Genomic DNA, 20,968 nt, shown 5'->3' on the forward strand with positions numbered 1-20,968 from the left:
GAAAATACGTCGGTAACGTGAACACAGATGTTACCCAGTTTGAGAGCCCCAGCCAGGCCTCTGATGACGGTGACGGGGTTGGAGGGGTTTGTGCAGAACTGGTGCAGCGGCGGGAAGAAAGCGTCCCTCTTGTTTTCCAGCTGGACGGAAACAAATAGAAAATTGAAGCGTGCTGTACTGAAGTAGCTAGCAGGGCGGTGGGAGGGGGAAAAAAAAAGCTTAATTTCTATCCAAATACTCACATAGATGCTGGGTGTGGGGGGGTTTAGCTTGTCTTTGGGCAGGACAGGTGAAGGTGGCGGGGGAAGTCGTGGCGGGGGGCACTTATCAAGGAGGATGCTGCTATTGGAAAGGCCGTTCTTCCCCAAGTTTCTGCACAAGAGCAACACAGAAAGGGAGTTTAACGCAAAGCAACCACGGCGGTGACAACGGAGCACCTACCGGTTATACAGCCTACCGGATATACAGCCTACCGGAAATACAGCCTACCGGAAATACAGCCTACCGGATATACAGCCTACCGGATATACAGCCTACCGGATATACAGCCTACCGGAAATACAGCCTACCGGAAATACAGCCTACCGGATATACAGCCTACCGGATATACAGCCTACCGGATATACAGCCCCCCATTTATGATTGCCAGCTTAATTAGCAACAAGTGAGGTGTGATTTTATCAGTGAAATATATATATATATATAAATATATTAAAAAAAAAAAAAAAGGGAGCAGATGGCAACAGAAAAAGGTGCCATGTGGAGGCCATTTATGTGTTTTTGTTTTCTTTTATGAGAAATGGAAGTTAAATTATTTTTTGTATTATATTTTATTACATTAGGTTATATTACACAGATAGATTTTTATTTAAAGTTTGTTATTAGCTTTTTGATGAGTGTGAGAATGGTGAGGGAAGACCGGTCATTTATGTCACGTCCGGGGTGGTGTTTCTTTTTTTTTTGGTTAGAAATCAGTGTGTGAGACAGGTGGAAATGATTTTTTTGACCACTTTCAGGCATTTTGTTGGTTTTTTGTTAACAGGAACAAACATAATGATCCACCTTTATTCTATTTTTTTTAGTTTAAAGAAAAATAAATTATTTGTAATTTTCTAAATCCTTTCCTTTTTTTTTTTTTTTAAATTTAGATCTTTGGATCTGAAAGTGCGTACAAAAATCAGACCGTCCACGCTGCCACCGCCTTTAAAAGAAACGTGGAAAAGGCCATTAGGCGGAAGAATCTAAGTACTCAGCAACAAGTTGCTTCAGCCGCCTTCGGTGTCAACAGTTCCAGCGTGACCGGCTGGTGGTTTTGTACTTGCACAGTAATTCCACTGGGAGGAGACATGCTCATAAGGAACCACACAGACCCACTGATGCTGGATGCTGCTCTCATTTACACAGAAGCTACAGGTAGAACCAAACAGCGAGACAAGACATCCTCTCTGACCATCACATCCACAGTTTTTTTTACCAGTTAGGCTGTGATGAGATAAAAGAAGAAATGTCAGGCTGGTTTAAGTCACATTCATCTGATAGATTTATGTTTGGTTCTTGAGGCAAAACTCGTTTGTATGAATAGAGGAAGCTGTGGGGTTCCTCAGGGTTCTGCTCTCCGCGAGCGACCCTTAATCGGACCAAGCGGATCGCCGCATGAACGAATGACTAACAAAGTTTTATTGATAAAAAAATGTCTCAAATGCCTGGATGACGGGATATTTCCCTATGCTTTAACAAAATTGACCTTAGAATTGTTTTTAGAAACAATAAATCATTTTTTGTTATTATCTCCCTTTTAATTGTTTTATTCTCTTGTGTTAGTTTATTTCGAACAAATGAAAGAAAATAAGAAAAATATACGTACATACCTATATGTACATACACACGTATATACATACATATAAATACTAATGAGGAAAATAATAATAACAAATATTATTAATAATTCCTCATCAGTTTGATAATTAAATAAATTTGTGATCCAAAAGGAGTTCAAAAAGGAGTAGGAAGAAGTGCACACTTACTTACTATTCCCACCCCTTTCTACTCATCTCGTTTTCTCGTCGCTGCACATCACAACATACTTAGAGTTTACTGTCTATATTTATTTTCACATATTTACACTTACACACACATTTCCATATACCTCCATTCATATAAACACATCCACACAGATATACTACATACATACATACATTGGTGTGTTGCTTTGATTATCTGAAGCACTTTGTTGTAACTGTATGTGTGTGTATAAATGTGTGTGTGTGTGTGTGCGCGCAGGTAATTATGAGTGTATGCATGTATATGTGACGGGGGGTTTAAAAAAAAAAAAAAAAAAGTTTTATTTGTTTTATTGCATGTCATTGTTTTAACCTGTGATTGCTGTGCTACTAATACCCACACCCCCCAGGTCAACCTCAACATTAGTTTTTAAATAAGAACCACTGTGAGTGTCCCAGTGGTATGCATTTAGGAAAGGAGGAAGGGACAAACGCTCCTGAACAATGGGGGAGGAAGATGACGACGAAGAGGGAGCAGTCAGGATGGATCCCACCATGGCTTGGCAGTGCGAGGCCAGGAGCCTGAAGTGCAGCAGCCATTCTGGATCCTGTGGCGCAGCTACTCAGTCCTGAGCCTTCGGATATACCGCCACCCCCCCACAGTGGGCATGTTAGAGGACTGGATTGGAGGATGGGGTTTTAATCTTTTATCTCCGTTTTTAATAAACTGGTTTTTTTTTTTTACCATTTTAAGGTTCAGTGTGGCCAACTCTGCTCCTCCTGATTTTAAAAGGACCATCGTGGCTCAATGGACTGCTTGTTTTTTCAAATCTCTCTTTTAGCACTGAGAATGTCGCGCCGATCTGCTGGGAACGGCAGTTCGGGGCGGAGCCAGGGATGCTTGTTGCGCGCTGGTTCTGATTGGTCCGAGGAGCGTTTGGTGCCCGCAATATGGGTGAAGAAGCAGCTGGTGAGGGCATTCGTTATATTTATATTTGGACTTTTGATGTGTGTTTGATATGCGCATTATTAGAGCGTGATGTGACATTTTTCCTGTATTTGTGCTGACTGAAATGCTTGTGTAGGAAAACAGGTGGCTTTGGTTATCATGGTACCTGAATAATGGGGTTAATTTGGATGCTTTAATGTGTTAAGCGGGCTGTGTAAATGCTTGTACTTTTAACAGATGTGTGATCTGGATGTGGTCAAGCTAATTTTTAGTGTAGGCCAAGTAATCTGGTGTCAGGACTGTGGTTTGTGTGTATTGTGAATTACGTGTTTACTTTTATTGTTTATATGTGTTCAAGGTTTTTTACCTGGCGATTTGACCAGTAGAGTGGAACAGTTAGAAAGGATATTAAAGATTAAATAAAAACTTGGAAAGATATTCTAACATCTTGCCTGAGTATAGACACGTCACTTCCATCATTGTGGGCACACGCCTTTGCTCCTTGTGCATTGAGAGGAACCAGTTGAGGTGGCTCAGGCATCTGGTCTGGATGCCTCCTGGACCTCCCTGGTGATGTGTTCTAGGCATGTCCCTAGGGGGGAGACCCTGGGGAAGACCCAGGACACACTAGAGGGATTATATCTCTCGGCTGGACTGGGAACGCCATGGGATCCCCGACGCAGTTTTTGTAAATATAGCCGGGGAAAGGGAAGTTTTGGCTTCCCTGGTTAGGCTGCTGCCCCCGCGACCCGACCCTGGATAAGCGGCAGAAGATGGATGGATGGAAATAAAGGTTTTTTCTTCTCTTTTATTCCAACATATTCTGTGGTTGTTTTAAAGGGCTTTATAAATAAATTTGAGCACCACAGCAAAGCACTGTTCATAACATTACCCTGGTTTCCATTAATCCAGTTAAGAACCTGGGAATTACTCTGGATAAGATCTATACTCTTGTATTACGTATTATTACAAACCTCTGCAGCATCTTGTCTCAGTATGTTACTTCAGCACTGAAAAGCCTCCAGCTTCAGTTTATGTTTCCATGTTTTCCCTGTAGAGCTGAATGGTAGAATGGTAGGTAGGATCTTCGGTTTTAAAGCTCCTTACTTGTGGAACCAGTTTGGGTCATAGTAACTTGTGTTGCATGTAAATTATGCGTCTGCATGTTTAATAGCTTTAAACTTCTCTGTTGCTGGTTTGTAAAGTTCTGAATGGTTTTTACTACCAAAATGCATCCGTGGCCTCTTGACCCAGAATAAACCTATCAGACTCCTCCAATCATCTAGATCCAGTCTGTTTCCAGAGTCCGAACAAGACATGGAGACGCTGTATTCAGCTTCTACGCTCCACATGTCTAGAACACACTCCCAGAAAGCCTCAGATTGGCTGAAACACCGTCTACACAGCTTCTTTTGAGCATGAAATGCAACACTGGATTGTGTTTCAAGCACTGGTTTGTATCAAATGTCCTTTATTTTTCTTTTATCTTTTGTTTTTAAATGTTATTTATGTTTATTTTCTGCTGTGTGACGATTGTTTGAAGTCTGTAACGCACTCTGAAAACCCCGTCAATCGAAAAACCAAACCATTCCCGCCTCACCTGCAGGCCTTCAGCACGTCTGTGGAGCTGGGATAGATGGATATTGAAGACGACGATGACGATGATGAGGAAGAGCCGTGTAAGTGTGGAGGTGTTGCTTTGAGACAGGTGGTGGTGGTGGTAGGTGGATCGGCCTTCAGTGGGCTTTGGGAGTCCTCAGAGATGCCTCCTTTGCCGTTTCCGTTGACAGCGGGTGCAGTGGGGGTGGTCATGGTGGGACTGTGGACGCCTGTTTGTGTGTGTTCTGAGGATTTGGGTGACGGCGTGGCGGTGGATATGGCAGAGATGGGTGAGGAGGCGGCTGAGCTGCCCTGTGCATGGGGGGTGGAGGGCATAGCGGCCGGGTGGATGTTGTTGATTTTCTTTGTGGACTCCAACCCCGTGGATTCGTTCCCTTCTGATGGCCGCTCGCTCTCCTCCGGGCCTTTTCCCCCCGCCAGCAGGGCAGATAGCCTGGGATTGTCTGCGCTAAGGCTCGGCTTTTCACCACTTTCTACCGCCTTGCCGCCATCCGCCGAGTGGACGTGATTGGCTAGGCTGTCCGCCTCGGCCGCTTTGCCATCAGTGGATGGAAGCAGCAATGGCGTCTTACACTCTGAGCCCCCGTTTCCGAGGGATGCAGCGGTGACAACAGTGGCTGCGGTGTTGCCGTCTTTGGTAGCGGACGTGCCAAGTCCTGCTCCACCTGAGGTAGAGGAGTGGGGGAGGGAAGGAGGGGAAGGGAGGTGGTTATGAGGCTGCTGCCGCGGCGATGGGGCATTAGTGGAATGTCCAACCTGATTGTTGGGGTGAGTGGGGGTAGTGGAGTTGGGGGTCTGGGGGTGAGAGGGAGTCCCCTCATTACTTGAGCCTGTCGCATGTGGGGCACGCCCCTTCTGAAGCCCCTAGAGAGAATAAATAAAAATAAGAGTGAAGATGTAAGTTTTTGTGATTTCTCCTTTAACATTTTCACAGCTTCTGCAGCAGAGGACATTAGCGAGGCGGCTAACCTGAGAGGAGTTTAGGTGCAGGGCCGGGCGCGGCGCAGCGTCCTGTGTTTGCGTGCTTGTGCAGGTGTGAGGTAGCAGTGCTGCGTTGCTGCTGCCGGCAGCTTGCAGGTAAGGCACGTCTCCATTGGGTCCCGTGGCTGTGGGCCCTTGCTGATTATTACAACTACTGTTAGTACTACCATTACTACTGTTGCCCACAGAGTGTCCGTGTGTCCCAGGAGCCACGGGCCCGTTGGCCAGCGGCTGAGGCGGGCAAAGGGGCCGGTGGGGTCCTAAGTGGGGCCGAATGGGGTGTAGGCTGGGGTTGGGGGAGGGTAGGGAGTTGGTGGCTGGGCCGTTGGGAAGAGAGGGGCGCGCCTGTACTCCTGGTGCATTCTGTCTCATCTATAAAAAATAAAGAAGAATAAAATTAAAACAGTTGGATCATTTGATCCCAAGTCATTTATCCAGTTTGAACCTGGTTGGAGGATTCTGTGCGAAAACCATAGACCATAGACCGACGGAGCCGTATTTAATTAGCTCAGCTCCACTGTGAAGTAGATGAGCCCGTTAGTGAAAACACTTGTTCTAAATGCACAGCTAGATATAAAAACATGGCAGGACTTCTACGTTATGGCCTTAGACCGTATTTGACAGCTTGACAGAGCCTCCAGTGGTAAAAAGTGAAGCCTATCCGGAAGTGCATAAAACTGCAGTTCCCCCTTCATCCACTAGACTAAACCCTAAACATGCCTTGACCATGACATGCTTAGCCAGAAAGTAACGGCCTTTAATCTCGTCTTTCGCCTTTGGTCGTCTATGCGAAGCGGTACTGACGGCGGTTTAAAAACAAACAAAGCGCCTGGACAACAGATGACGCCAGCACAGTCTATGCCTTTGAAAACAAAAGTCACATATCTGGCATCACAGTATGTTTTGTCGCAGATGGTGATGTTTCAAAACCTAAAACCCGCTTACATACTTCCATATGCAGACTTGCAAATGGAGTACTCGCACATCTTCACCCTGGTCGGAGGTTTTTCAAAGAATCGTTTTTTAAGTGCAGAAATCTGCATTTTCGTGTGGATGACAGGTCGAATTGGAGGGGAAAAAAAATCTATATTTTGTGAGATACCTGAAATGTGTGGGCTCTGAATCACACTGTGGGATCATAAATCACACATTGTTTAGTATTCATTCACAACCTTACCACTAGTATGCACTGCTCGGCCTGTCATGGTAACAAAATTTTCTATGCGATTAATTGCCTCAAAAATTATTGTGATATATGATAATATTGTGCTAAGTGATTATTGTCGTCATTTGGAGACTTTTTAAAACTAAAACAACAATAAAGACATAATAATGCAAGTATACTCTTTCAAAGATCAACATATTTCAATTTCTGAAGACCATTTAGCTCAATGTGCAGACAAGACTCATCCAGTCTCCAGTCTGCTAAAACAGATCAGGATTTTGGAAACACCCCAGTGATCGTGGACTGTCGGGAAGACGGAGGTAGCCTGTTTGTTTATGTGTTTTTTTTCCACAGATGGGAAAACTGCAGATGATTGTGTTTTAACAGCAGATGGAAGCTTGTTGTGTTACAGTGTTTCGTTCATATAGTCCTAAAACAAATGTGGCATTCGAGAGAGAGAAAAGAGACAAATGAAAATGATTGCATCCGGCAAACTTATCGCACACATTTTTTCTTATCACGTGATTAATTAATTTATTGCGACAGGCCTATGCACTGCCTTGCCAAAGAAAAAGTTATCACCCAGGTTCTGGGGTCCCTGTCCAGCAGGTTTTCCAGGTATCCCTGCTCCAACTCACCTGGCTTCCACTGAATGGACCCAGCAGCCAATGAAGTTGTGCACAATGATTCATTTGAGTCAGGTGTGTTGGAGCAGGGATGCATGGAAAACCTGCAGGATTGTGGCACTCAAGCACCGGAGCTGGACACCCCTGAACTACGTGAATAGTTTTTTGTTGTTCCAAAGCTTTTTTTTTTTTTTACCTCATTAACAAGCCAACACCTGGTTCCTGAACATTTTCATGTTGCTTTTACGGTGTGTTCAGACAAAATGCGTTTTGAGCAAACCTTCGACGCTGTTCACTAAACTGCCACTTTTGTGTCCGACACCCAAAACGTTCCTGCCGCTTGTCTGGAGCGAGCGGCAAACGTGGCGGAAAAGAGAGGGGGGAGCTTTCCCTCCGGTCAGTTTGAATGATGGCGGTGCAGTAGAGAGAGCGGCATGATTTTATTAATAAATAAATAATAAAGGCTACGTATCCTGCTACATTGCCAAATCAGTAACATTCAGCTTTTTAGCAAGGAATGGTTATCCTAAATATTGCACGGAGTAATGGCATTCTGATGCAACAGTATATGGTGAAAATACAATAATGCCTCCAGAATGTGGGCATTTCTTTTTCATTATATATACGGAGCTACCGACGGAGCAGCTCTGAGTTCGGTGCAGCTGAAATCAGCCAAACCTGGCAACTCTGACAGGGTCAGTTAGGGCCATTAGGACAGTAAAGTTTCTGCAAGCAGCCTGCAGCTCTTGTTCGTGGAGAGAACTGCACCGTTGAGGATCATTATGACTTGATTAGATAGAATTTTCAGAAAACCAGTGGCTGCTTCACGAGCCGCAAGTGAGCCGCATGCAATGAGGAACACTGTCGTAGGGCGTCTCAGCCCCGTGTCTGGGTTCACCACAGAAATCCTCCAAGAGCTGCGAACTGATCGCTCTGATTGGTTGACACCCCGCGTCAAGCGGCCAAAGTTCAGATTTTCCATCTCTGGCTTTTGACGCGCGGAAGCTTAAAAAACTTCTTAAATTTTCGGCGCGTTCCGCAACGCCAATGCTCAAAACGCGACGCCCCCTTGCCGTGCCTCCACATAGACTTGACACGGAAATCTGCCGCTCTTGACGCTCAAAACGTGTTTGGTCTAAACACACCGTTAATCTCCGAGACCAAAAAGACGCTGCAGCAGATGCAAAAAACTGATTTTTTACCGTCTACCTTTCATCAAGTACTTTCTCATTGCCATTAAGTTGTTAAATAAAGTTAGTTAAATAAAGTTATAGTACTCGTTGACCTCTATCATGCCCGCTCTCCTCTCCCAACCATTCAAAGGAGATGGCTGCCTTTCCCCAGTTTGATTCCACCGCATGGTTTGCGTTCTGTCGAATAGGAGTATGTCCTTCCCTTTTATGACAGCGCTTTCCGAATGGGGTGTTTTGGTCCACTTTTATGGATGGTGGATTTAATTACATTTAATTATAAAGTAGTGTGAACATCCATCAGCACTCTGGTGCCGAAGAAGAAGCAAACTGGTCATAAAATGTTTACTTGCAGGGGACGAGCCAGCTGATGGGGAAGGCTTTGCGTTACTGGTTAGTCTGTTGATGTTATGGACGTTCTTCTTCTTGGTACTTTTTTCCTTCTTGGTCAGAGGCCATTTCATGCAACGCCACCTCCAACGAGCTTCTCTACTTAACTAAAGTACAACGTAAAAGCAAACCGAACTAAAAGTTTCGACATTGCTCACCATTCTTCGCCCCCACTATGAATGCATCCTTAAAACACTGATGTCTTTCCTTCTTAGCATTACATTGATAATCCTTAATGCCGCCACCTGCCGTGCATTCCATGTCTCCATCTTTAAAGCCTTAGAAATTAAATATGTTGTAGTTTCTTTCTTTTTTATTTTTTTTAAATCTACCTGCTGCATCATGGCGAGCTGAGCCTCCAGCTGCTCCAACATCTGAAGCTGTGGGGGCTTCAGGTTGGCTCGGTTACTCCGCAGCTGTTCCAGCACCTGAACAAAAACGGCAAACGGTGATTTGCTGTCAAATGACACATTTTTTTATTTAAAAAAAAAAATAAAAAAAAATAAAAAATAAAAAAAAAAGAGAAAAAACCCAAATACCAACCTGCAATTTCTGTGGGGAGAGGTACCAGTTGGGTGCTGGCTGCTGTGCTGGATTACTGGTCCATGAGTCACTCTGAAGAAAACCCATATTTTCTTTACATACTTGAAGCTAAAGCTTTAAAAGTAACTCTACTTGTGATACTACATGTTGGGTTTACCTTGGCAGGGCTGGAGGCTCTCATCCTCTTGGCTGGGCTGGACTGATCCTCTGCTTGGCCTAGCGAGGCCACGTGAGGGGGCAGAGTTTGGCCTGAGCCCCCACCCTCTGCGCTGTGATTGGGCTTACAAGCCTGGAAGGGGCAGGGGATGGGAAGGGGTGCGGGCAAAAAGGGAAGCAAAACAAAATGTAAAGAGGCAAAAGACGGGAGATGTAAGTGAAACCACAAAGCAAAGACGGCAGAAGCGGTCGGAATTACGGTGAGAGACCAAAAAAAAAGTTTTTAAAACAAAGGTAAAAATGGAAAGAGAAGCAGTTCGGAGGGGTTATGAAGCAGCGAAAGAAGAACGGAAGGACAGATGGGAGAGATAATAGAGATGGGATGGGAAACGGAAAAGAGGAGAAAGAAGGAAACGCTGTGATTTTGTGGTTAAAGATCAAAGCACACAGAGCAAAACGGTGTTCATCTGGTGGTATTACATCATCGCATTGTGTACAGCGCTCAGAGCTTTTTGTTTTATCCTGCTGATTCTTCACACCTGCAGCACTATCGTCATTGTGACCTGATTCACAGTTAATATTACTGCACTGTCAGATGACAAATGGCAGAAACTGCTGCAGCTTTCCCTTCAAAGTGACAAAGCATCTTGTATTTATGAAGCTGTGAGCTGAATGTGACTCCTGCCAAAGCCCCAGCTGATTGCTAGCTTTGTTGTCTTATATGTTTTAGGTCATTAGGGAATATTTAGGTCCTTTCAGATCATTTTGCCCCATTTGTTAGACACAATATGAATTTTCTTCAGATCAACAGAACATTTTTTTTCGTTATATATTGGGAACTGAAATTACTCAAGCATGTTCACTTTTCATCAACAATATATTTAAAAAATTCCAGTTTAATCACATGATGTCACTGTTTTATTAAGGTAAAACAACAGCAATAGAAAACACTTAAAGTGAATTATGTTCCATAAAATAAATTTGGCAGAAATTTGATTATATTATATTTATATATATTAAATTCATTCAAGACTAAACCAGAAAGAGCTCCTATACATGTATTTTATGGATTTCTTTTCCATAAAATGGTGATACATGTCATATAAAAAACTTTGAAAAATTATATACTTGGTATTTTTCTTTAGAACTGGAGCTGATTAAACAATTTGAAAGGAAAAAAGGGCAATGAAATTTTAATCTGTTATGTTTTTGGGGGAGAGAACTCTAATGACTTGAAAGAATATTACATCATGCATAATAAAACAAAAAATAATTTAAAAAATTCTAAAAAAAAAATGGTTAAAATCAGTGTTGTTGCTAGCGCTGTGATTATTGGCTTTTTCTATTTGATTCGATTCCAATTTTCTTGGGTGCCGATTCAATTTAAATTGTCTCACGATTACTCAATATTGCTGATTTTGTAACCTAAAAACAAAAAAATAAAAGTACAAAACATTTTTGCTCATAATTTTTCTTCATTTCAATGAGAAAAAAAACAACACACTAGCCAGACCATCATTTTGCTGCTAGTGGACAGTAAAAAGATCAATAAGAAACAATAAATATGACAAATTTATGATAGATTATTTGTATTTATTTGTAAAAAAAAAACAAAAAAAAAAAAAACAAAATCAATTAAACAAAAAACAAACAAAAAAAAAAATCTATTTTAAAATTGTGGAGCAAAAAATCCTGATTTTTGATTTTTTTGATTTGATATCCCACCCCTAGTTGTCACGAACTTTTCGTATATTTAGAACTGGTCTTCTAATAAAATTCCTGCTATTCAAATATTATTGTATTAAAAAATTCTTTAAAAAATCGTTTTACTGCCATAAAAACAGTGACATGTAAACAAACTGGCATTTAAAAAGAGCCCAAATATTTTCAGAGTTTTTTGTAGTTTTGAATGGGACTAAAGTTGACAAAGAGTTTTGTGAGAAAAAAGTACAAAACTATTAATCCGTAATATTTTCATAGAAGTTTTGGGGCGAGAACTTTTTTTTTTTTTCCCATCTAATGACCTGAAAGGGTTGCAAACCGAAGATGCTCAGTCATCAAATTGTTCACAATATTTTCCTTTAAAGCAGGGAGCATTCGGTTAAAGTCACATCCGACGCACTGAAAATCCATAGTCATTCATAGAAAATAAATAAATGTATCATTCGCAGCTGCTAGATTAACATCTCCCACAATGATCACACACAAACAGAGCTGCTGGCATCTACTCTATGACGGGGCATGACTTAAAGGGGGGGGGGGGGGGGGGGGGCACTGCTGGTGCTCTGGGGCTTCTAAGGTCAGCTACTGAAGGGGGTGGAAGATGGACAGAGCCAATGGGAGGACCTTTCTACAGCAGCACAACCTCACCGATCACACCGGAGCAGGCCCAAAAAAAAAAACAACCCAAAAAAACTCGGAAAGTGTGACTGAGATTATGGGATTGTGTCATTTTCAATATTAGACCAAAAGAAGGATTTTTAAAATAAAAATAAAAGAGGTTTTGCCTGATTTGAGGGTGATGGGTGAAGCCGAGTGACTACTGTGGAAAAGAGGGAAGGGGAGGGAGGTTACAGGATTCGGGTAACGCTTGGCTGCAACCTTCTTCATTTTAAATGACGCCATGAAGCAGCGATGATTTCCATTGTTCCCATTCATCAATGGTGGAAATGTTACCGAATGAGCTGATTTAGAAGAAGACGACGGAGCTGAGCTCAAGCGTTAGCCGTAGTTTGTACAGAAATGTGTGTGTGTGCTCGTAGTTTGGGTCTGAGGGAGGGAAGGGAGAAAAGGGGAGGAAATGTGGGCGGGGGGGAGGTGTAAGTTGCTCTATCTGGTCTCTCACCTGCTGTGGTGCACTGCTCAGGCCTCCCTGCCTGGAGGTTAGCTCAGCTGGAATTGGCAGACTCCATGCCTCCTCAATAAGAGGGAGCATTTTACTTTTACCCTGTAGGCTACTGAGCTGATGGTTACTCAACTGAGCCTAGGGGAATGAAAAACCACGTAAAATAAAATAAAAAAATAAAAAAATAAAAAAAAGACAAGGCTCTTTAAAATTAAAAAAAAAAAAAAAAAAAAAAAAAAAATACTGATGACCTCAAAACAAGGAAATGATCAGCAATGGTAAATAATTATAGGTAGAGGTTATAAACAAGTGAAGCTACGTTGGAAACTGACAGTGATATGCAAGCTTACGTCTAATTACTCTGTCGGCTGCGAAACCCAACGTCTGCCACACATCTTAGCAACGTTTATCTCAGACACAGCCACAAACCCATTAAAACAAGCCGCTGGGCTCGCCTTAATGCTAACGTTACAGGTGGAAATGCAACATTCCTTCATGCACATGTAGAGGAAGAATGACACTGTCCGCACAAAAATATAGATGAGTAAATTAACACATGAGTTATGGGGACTTTTAGAGGCCCCAGATGTAACATCACATCTGTGGAGAGGGTTTTGGGGGGGGGGGGGGCCCTACAACCGTTATACTACGACTGGCTGCAATCTCTTATTTCCTAGAAGGTGCTAGCATCTCGCTTTCTCCTGGTCCAATAGATTCATATTTCCTCAAATCCTGAGCAGGACTTTAAATGTTCTGTTGCCACGTTGGCCTGGGCTGATCAGCATCCGTTTGGCACATTTAATGTAGAGATGTAGAGAATTTAGGCCTTTTTTTCCCCATTTTTGTGAAATTATTGGTCACAAAGCGATCGTGCTGCCCGACGTTGCTGCTTAGTACCTTCTCATGCATTGTTTCGCTATGCTGAACAGCCAATCAGAAAGCTTTCTAGCCATGACAGTGATTCCACAACTGAGATAGCTGGCTTGGTGGTGTGTGTTCCAACTATAGACTGTATATAGAGATGGACGGAGCCTCCGTGACGTCACCCACAGGTTTCTGAAGAGCTGAATTGAAGCTCGGTGGGCGGTTCCTACCGTCGCCATGTTGGCAGAGGCATGCGTTGCGTCTCGCCCGGAAAATACAAATATGGGCAAAGAGGTGGAGCTGAGAGGGGAGCCGTGAGCGTCATGGTGGATGATTGACATCGAGCGAACTCCGAGCTTTCTGTAGCTAAGAGCTAACCCAGAGATAACAGGAGCTAACCAGCTAACGGAGGTAAGCGGGCTAAAGCTAAGTCACGTTGTTAACCAGCAAAAAACAACGGTTCTACGTTCTTCTGACTCAAAGCGGGAGATCGGGTACCTGTCAATCAAAAGGATATGCCCCTAAATATGCAGAATTTTGAGATTAAATTAGTTTTAAAGGTTGATGGTACCCCTGACCTATTAAACCTAAAATTTTTCCTAAGGCTTCGTCCATCTTTCATATACAGTCGATGGTTCCAACCATCTGGCCCGTTAGTAGCATGTTTATGTCCCATTTAACATGACAAGTCTTAACCTGTCGTTATTTCTCTTCTTTTCAAACAGTTCACTTGTTGCTTCTGATTGGACATTACCATGCATTCCATCAATCTGATTGGTGGAAAGTTTGATCAGAAGCGGCTTCATCATAATTTCTCAATGAAAACAGAACAAAAAAAAAAAAAAAGCTGCTTTAGTTTGTGCTGGACTATAAGCCTCCTAGACGACATACAGATGCCTGGAAAACCTGCGTAGACCATCCGACGGGGTCGCCATCATCACGCTTTCCTCCACGACCACCATTCCTGGGAACTTGTCAGCAATATAAGCAACCTGGCACCAGCTTCCAAGCAGCATCTTAAGGGTAGTTTGACTCGGCTCAGCAACTTTTCACACAAATCTGGCTTGTTTCAATAGCTACGGTTACATGGTGTTTTTTTAATTTGGAATTAATTATTCGGAATTAAATAATTCGAAATTAACGTATTTTCCTACGAGTTTACATGAAGATAATAATTCTGAATGATTTATGAATTGAATGAAACACATCCCCACTTTATTCCTCTTCAGAGCGGAGGGTTAGGAAGGATTCTGATTGGACAGAGGGTGCACGTGACGTAGGACGTATACCAGAAATAAACAAAGTTTGCTCCGTTTCTCATCTTTTCAGTCGTAACTTATAAAAACTACATAATAAATACCAGTTTTGCCGCTATTTTTATTATAAATGTGAAGTAGCAGCTCAACACGAGCATACTTCACTTTTTGCAGCAACTGAGGAGAAGATAGACAGACCACCGAACACGGGAGGCAAAACAATGCGCGTCATCAGGTCAGGACAAGGTAACGAGCATGCTCAGAACGACTAGAATTAACTTAGAGCGGAATTAAGGTTTACATGACAGAGGAATTAAATAAATCTGAATTAAAATGCGAATAAACCAGCCACTTGCATCGGAATGAAGTTTAATTCTCAATGGAAATTAGCTTTAGGAACTAAGTGTTTACATGGTCGTTTTTCACAAGTTTAAAGCGGAATTAACTTTTATTCGGAATTAAACAGGAATTAAAACTCCCATGTAAACGCACGATTGTTAAGAAAAAAAGTTCCTCTTGCGTAGTTTTCTAAAGGAAATCAGCTCATGTTAATGACAAAAGCACCGCTTTCAACTCCTGCGCCCCACTGACGCTTTCTGTCACACATTGCAGTGTTTCTTAGCTGAACACAAACTCACTAGCATCAACAGACGATGCTTCGAGAAAAGTCGACGAGAGAAAGCTACACACACCAGATTAGATGCACCATCGTGTCTCGCAGCTATCCCGACTGCTGCCGCTAAAGAGACCAGCGTTGCAACGACTGCTTGTGTCGGACTAAAGCGTGCTGCAACAATCTCGGTAGTCAAGAGGAGATTGTCCTCATCCAGCCTACTCAGGATTCATCATTTATTTGAGGAAATATGGAATATAAAATGGAGCAGGACCGTACGTATTCCCAGAATAAGGAAAGGTCAGGGAGAGGATTTGGTTCTCGTGTCCAGATTTGTCAGACTAGTCTAATCACATCCCTGAGGAATAATTTATAGATTTATTTGTCAGTCTGACAGGAATGTTAAACAGCAACAAGTCAGACAAAGGCGTTCTGTTTTCCCTGCTGGGCCTGACCTTCAGGCTGCACTGGTACCGGCTAACACCTTACTGGTGCATTACGGGACAAAAATCAATGCTGTTTAATGATTGATTTCAGCAGAATGCATCGTCTTCGCCTGGACTCTGGCATTCCCTGCATTGTTCTCTTCCTACATGAACAGTCTGAACAAACAGCCAGCATTATTTTAACGGGGACGTCCCCAGCCGACCCGGGGATTTCTGATGGCTTCGTATCGGACCTGCGATCCCTAAAGTTTTCCTTTTGTTCCTGAAACTGTGTCGATACAACGTCTCCTGCGCTTCCTGCCTTATAAGTTCCTCTTTCCACCCACCTGCAGACATTTGATGCGGTGGGTTAGCGCGGCGGTGTTGGTGCAGCCTTTGCTGCGTGTGGCGTTGATGTAGCACTTGATGGCATCGTGTGGCTGGTTGCAGGACTCGTACAGCGTGCCCAGGTCCATCCAGGCCGCGGCGTGGCTGTGGTCCAGCTGCACGGCGCAGATGTAGGCCTGCAGGGCGTCCATGGGCTGGTTCTGCTGCTGGTACAACACCCTGAGAGGGAGAGGAGGGAGGAAGGACAGCAGAAGAACAAAGGGAAGGATGAAAAATGTGTTTTTTATGAGTTGTGCTGATAAAACGTAAAATTTAAACAATAAAAGCTGTATTATTTATGCATAGAAATCCATTTAACAACCAATCCTTCCTGTAAGGGATTGTTTTCTTAAAATGTTGTTTAAATGATTACATTTTCTGATTGTACTTAAATAAATCTGCCTTACTAATAATATCAATCATGATAAATCCATTAAAAACATGACAAACTGTTTAAAGAGGGAACACGCATGGAGTCAGACTAAAACAAACTAAGTCAGTGCTTGTTAATGAACACTTTGCACCTGACAGAAAACAGCATGTAAATGTGGTTTCGCCATAAATCCACTTTATTATGGGACTATTTAGAAAAATTACACATAAAAACCAAAAACAAACAAAAAGGAATCTAATAATTATATTCTATACATATTTTTATTCATATACAGGACACATGATGTGTATGTCCTTTTCCAGGTGCTCAGTGGAGAGCATACTGACATCCTCTATGTGTGTGTGCGTGTGGTACAACAGCTGCACAGCGGCTCAGAGGAAAGCGCTTCAGAAACTCATCAACACCGCTCAGAAGATCACTGGTTGCCCTCTCCTTGGTCTTGCAGACCTTCACGGCTCACGCTGTCTCAAAAAGGCCCAAAACATCAGCAGGGACTTTCCGCTGGACACTCGCTGTTTGAACCCTTACCTTCAGGTAGAAGGTTTAGATCATTTCAGACGAAGACAAACAGATTTAAGACCAGTTTTTACCCAACGGCAGTCGTCATTTTAAATACTGCCAATCATAGATGATTAAGCTGGGGCAGCAGACGGTACACTGTTGCGTTGTTTGTGTATTTTATTTATCTTTATCTTTTTATATTATGTTTTATTTCATGAATAAGGCATCAAATGAAAAGGCACCCTAAATTTTGTTGTACTTGTTGCAATGACAATAAAGTTTATTCTATTCTATGTTGATTCGTGTGTGTAAAGTGCTCTGTGACAACATTGTTGTGAAGTGGCGCTATACAAATGAAGCTGAATTGAAAAATTGAATTGAATCTTGACTATTTTTAATTTTTATTTAAATGTCTGCTGACTTCATTTTTTTCTCTTACTTTGGATTTATTGTTGTTTGTACCTGTTTTACTCAGAATATGTTCTTCTAAACCAAAGATGTTTTTTTTTTTTATTGATATCATTGATATTTTTAACTTGATCTTAATTTTGTTCAGCACTTTTAACACAACCTCTGTGGACCAATGCGCTACATAAATAAAATTTCAATTGGATTTAAAAGGAAAAAAAAAACATACCACGTCCCAACAAACAAAGACTCACTTACCCTATGGAGCACCAAGTATCCGCACTGGCCTCTGATTTGTCTATTGATTGCCGATAAGAGATGAAGGCATCCTGGACCTTCCCAATACTTGAAAAGCACCTGCAACACATGAAAAATGTTTCAGAAAGAGAGGAAACGGCAACTGTTTGGCTTCTAAGCAAATCCATCCATCAATATCTCCAGGGTCGGTATCCTCAGCAGGTACCCAGACTTTCCTCTTCCTGACTACTTCTTCAGAGAGGAAACCAAAGGAGTCCCCAGGCCAGCAAGGAGACAAAGTCCCTCTAGCATGACCGGAGTTTTTCCCAGACCTCCATCCCATGCCTGGAAAACCTCTCCAGGAAGACATAAAGGAAGAACCCCAACCAGATCCCCAAACCACCTCACCTGGCTCCTGGGTGTGTGTCCATATGTATTCATCCCCTTTCATTAAAGAAAAGGCTGAATTTACAACAGTCACTCATAAATGGAGACTTAAAGGTGGAGTATGTAAGATTTTCAATATTTTCAAAATAAATTAACTAAAAAAATAACTACAATCATAATTAGATAGTTTTTTAAAACATGTAGGTTCCAGTCTGTCCATATTTGATGCGTTATGAAATTACAAGTTTAATTAATGACAAAGACCCTTCTTAAATGTTTGCCTACCAGAAAAAAAAAGTGCTTTTTGTCATTTGTCATTAATTAAACTTGTAATTTCATAACGCATCAAATATGGAGAGACTGGAACCTACATGTTTTAAAAAACTATCTAATTATGATTGTAGTTATTTTATTAGTTAATTTATTTTGAAATTATTGAAAATCTTACATACTCCACCTTTAAAAAAGGAACAATTACTAAAAATTTGCAATAATATAATTTAGTATTATAAGACACTGTTTTTTCATTTATTTGAGTTGAAGAAAGAAAACAAACAAACAAATGTGTCCTGGACAAATTAGAGACTTTTCTGTTGAACAGTGGGACAAAATACCTGTCAACAGGTGCAGAAGTCTGACTGAGAGGAACAGAAAACACCTGACTGGAGCGGAAACATTAAAGGATTGTTCAACTAAATGTTAGTTTATGACTGATGTAATATGTAATAAATTATTTGTTTTCTTTTTAAATTAGAAATTCATGTAATTAGAAAATAATGTAATAATTTTAATAAAATTTTTATTTATTATTACTTCATTATCAATTTCAGCTTATTTTACAAGCAGCTGTTTTTTTCCCTTCTTTAATAAAAGGGTATGAATAAATATGAGCACAACTGTAAGTTCCCCCCTCCTAATAAATAAAACACTGAAGTGGCTTTTAGGTCCAAAACATTCCAGGTGATTCTTCTCCTGCTAAAACACTGCAAAGGTTGCAGAGAAGTTCCTAACTGGTGCCAGTCTGCACATGAATCAGCAGCACATACCTGCCGAGGAAGTACCAGGACTGTCCGGAGTTGGGGTCAGCTTCCAGGGATTTCTGCAGACACTGAATGGCATAGCTGTCCCTGCTGGATCTGTCCCCGAGCTGCTCCACCGTGTGATGCATCCAGCCTTTTATTAGCAAGGTTCATTCAGTCAGTGTTCATTCCACGTTTTCCCACTGAGGAAAACCTCGAAAATGTCACAGTGAGCTTACCAAGCTGCTGCAGGGTGGTGGCCTTCACCTGTGCAGGAAGATCCTCCGTCTGCAGAAGGCTCTCATAAGCTTCCTTAGAAGCCCGGTATCTCTTCTGGAAATATGGAAGATAGTGATGAAGGAGAGCGGCGCAAAATTATTTAAATTCACTCCGAAGCGTTCACCGACTCATCCCCCTTTCCTAGCTTTTCCAGCGCGTTAATAACAACGCTTATGTACATCCGGTTGTGCATCTCAGATTAGCACCGACGCTCACGCTGCAGCTTCCACCGAGCAGCCAGCTACTGTACGTCCCCACAGAAACACAGAGACCACCAGCATACAAAAAAAAAAAAAAAAAAAAAAAAAAAAAAAAAAAAAAAGGGGGGGGGGGGGGGACAGACTTTGCTGTTTCCGTGGCAACCACGCCGATCGATCGGCTAATCTCACATCCCCTCAGGCGCGCCGCCCACTCACTCAGCCTGATCCCTCCTCACATCGTCAGCAACTCGTTTAAAATACAAAGAGCAGGGCTATCCCCGGCAATCAGATGCGTTTTTTTTTCCCTCCATCCTTCTCCTCGTCCCCTCCACCCCCAACCAATCAGGGTTCAGCATTTCTGCCACAATAAATCTCAGTCAATCAAAGTGCAACAGGAGTAACACGAGCACAAGTTTAAAAAGGAAGGATGATGAAGATGAAGATCTCTTACCTGAATCTCATACAAATGAGCGATGTGGAACTGAACTGGAAAAAAAAAAAAAAAAAACAGAAAAGGTTATTTTTTCATCCCGTATCAGTTGGTCCTCATCGTCTCCCCCTGCGCTCACAAAGTGCTGTAGCGTTCTGAATAAACAGGTGTCAGACCCCCCCCCCTCGCCCGCCCCGCTGCCCCAGTGTAGCAGACCAGAGAGGTAAGAGTGCTCCTGGTGGCACCTTCTTTTGTCTGGAGCGCCGCAGTGTCTGATCTAAGCTGCCTGAGTGACTCTCAGCAGATGGAGGGAGAGAAAAGAGAGAGAGAGGAGGGAAAGTAGAGAAAAAGGGGGAGGGTGGAAGGTGGGGGCTGCCCTTGATATTTATGATTGTGTGAGAAAGTCTCAGAGAGAGGGGGGGGGGGGGGGACGACACAGAGAGGGAAAGGCAAATAAGCTGGGCAAACTGGGTATTGCCGTCGCCAGGGTAACAGGTACTGAGGCGGGAGAGATGAGATGACAGCAGCATTTTAAATAATAATTTAAAAAAAAAAAAAAAGCTACACTCTTGACTTAGCTGCAGCCGAGATGGGAAGATGTTTTATGTTTGGCTTCGTACAAGCAGAGGACAAACCTTCTCCTTCCAAAACCACTGAGATAATTATTAGACAATAACGAGGAATAAACGCAGCTTGAAAGCGATCATCATTCTGGATTACTTACTTTCAGCTTTGGACAAAGTGCAGGGGTTGGAGTCAATTAAAGCCAGCTGAAAATGCTGGAAGGAGACAAAAAGGGAGAAACCAGTAAAAACCAGACTGCCCAGTTAGCAGCATCTGAAACAGTAAAGCTGCTCCATTAACACTGTTAATCATAACTACAATTATTTAGCATGATTCCCCCCGACAGACTGCTGTTGTGTGTGGACTTTCAGGCTGGACACACCTTTAAGCTTGACTCGTAGTCTGTGTTGACTTTGAACATGAGACCTAGACGTAGGTGGATCTCCTTGGCCCGGGAGAACCCCGGGTCAATGTACAGCACCTCCTGGAATGCTTTGATCGCCCTGGGAGGTGGGGGTAGAATAAAATTAGCTTTACAT

The 20,968-nt window shown here is 42.5% G+C and overlaps 1 protein-coding gene across 2 annotated transcripts in view; it reads right to left on the reverse strand.

Moving 5' to 3' along the window:
- Window positions 1-20,968, reverse strand: part of LOC306773844 (lysine-specific demethylase 6A-like) — a 39,470-nt gene that overhangs the window by 4,887 nt on the left and 13,615 nt on the right. Inside the window, exons 6-20 of one of the 2 annotated variants that reach the window (XM_079263777.1) lie at window positions 20,812-20,932; window positions 20,590-20,644; window positions 19,887-19,921; window positions 19,196-19,289; window positions 18,984-19,110; window positions 17,572-17,670; window positions 15,971-16,190; window positions 12,466-12,603; window positions 9,622-9,753; window positions 9,465-9,536; window positions 9,254-9,349; window positions 5,539-5,922; window positions 4,550-5,433; window positions 243-372; window positions 35-140 (exon numbers count right to left, since the gene is read on the reverse strand). In XM_079263777.1, coding sequence (XP_079119903.1) covers window positions 35-140; window positions 243-372; window positions 4,550-5,433; window positions 5,539-5,922; window positions 9,254-9,349; window positions 9,465-9,536; window positions 9,622-9,753; window positions 12,466-12,603; window positions 15,971-16,190; window positions 17,572-17,670; window positions 18,984-19,110; window positions 19,196-19,289; window positions 19,887-19,921; window positions 20,590-20,644; window positions 20,812-20,932 — 2,693 coding nt within the window. The remainder of the gene's footprint in view (window positions 1-34; window positions 141-242; window positions 373-4,549; window positions 5,434-5,538; window positions 5,923-9,253; window positions 9,350-9,464; window positions 9,537-9,621; window positions 9,754-12,465; window positions 12,604-15,970; window positions 16,191-17,571; window positions 17,671-18,983; window positions 19,111-19,195; window positions 19,290-19,886; window positions 19,922-20,589; window positions 20,645-20,811; window positions 20,933-20,968) is intronic. The other variant, XM_079263778.1, reaches the window with a different exon arrangement.

The sequence above is a fragment of the Telmatherina bonti genome (genome assembly GCF_933228915.1).
Source record: "Telmatherina bonti genome assembly, chromosome: 24".
In the NCBI taxonomy this organism is placed as follows: Eukaryota; Metazoa; Chordata; class Actinopteri; order Atheriniformes; family Telmatherinidae; genus Telmatherina; species Telmatherina bonti.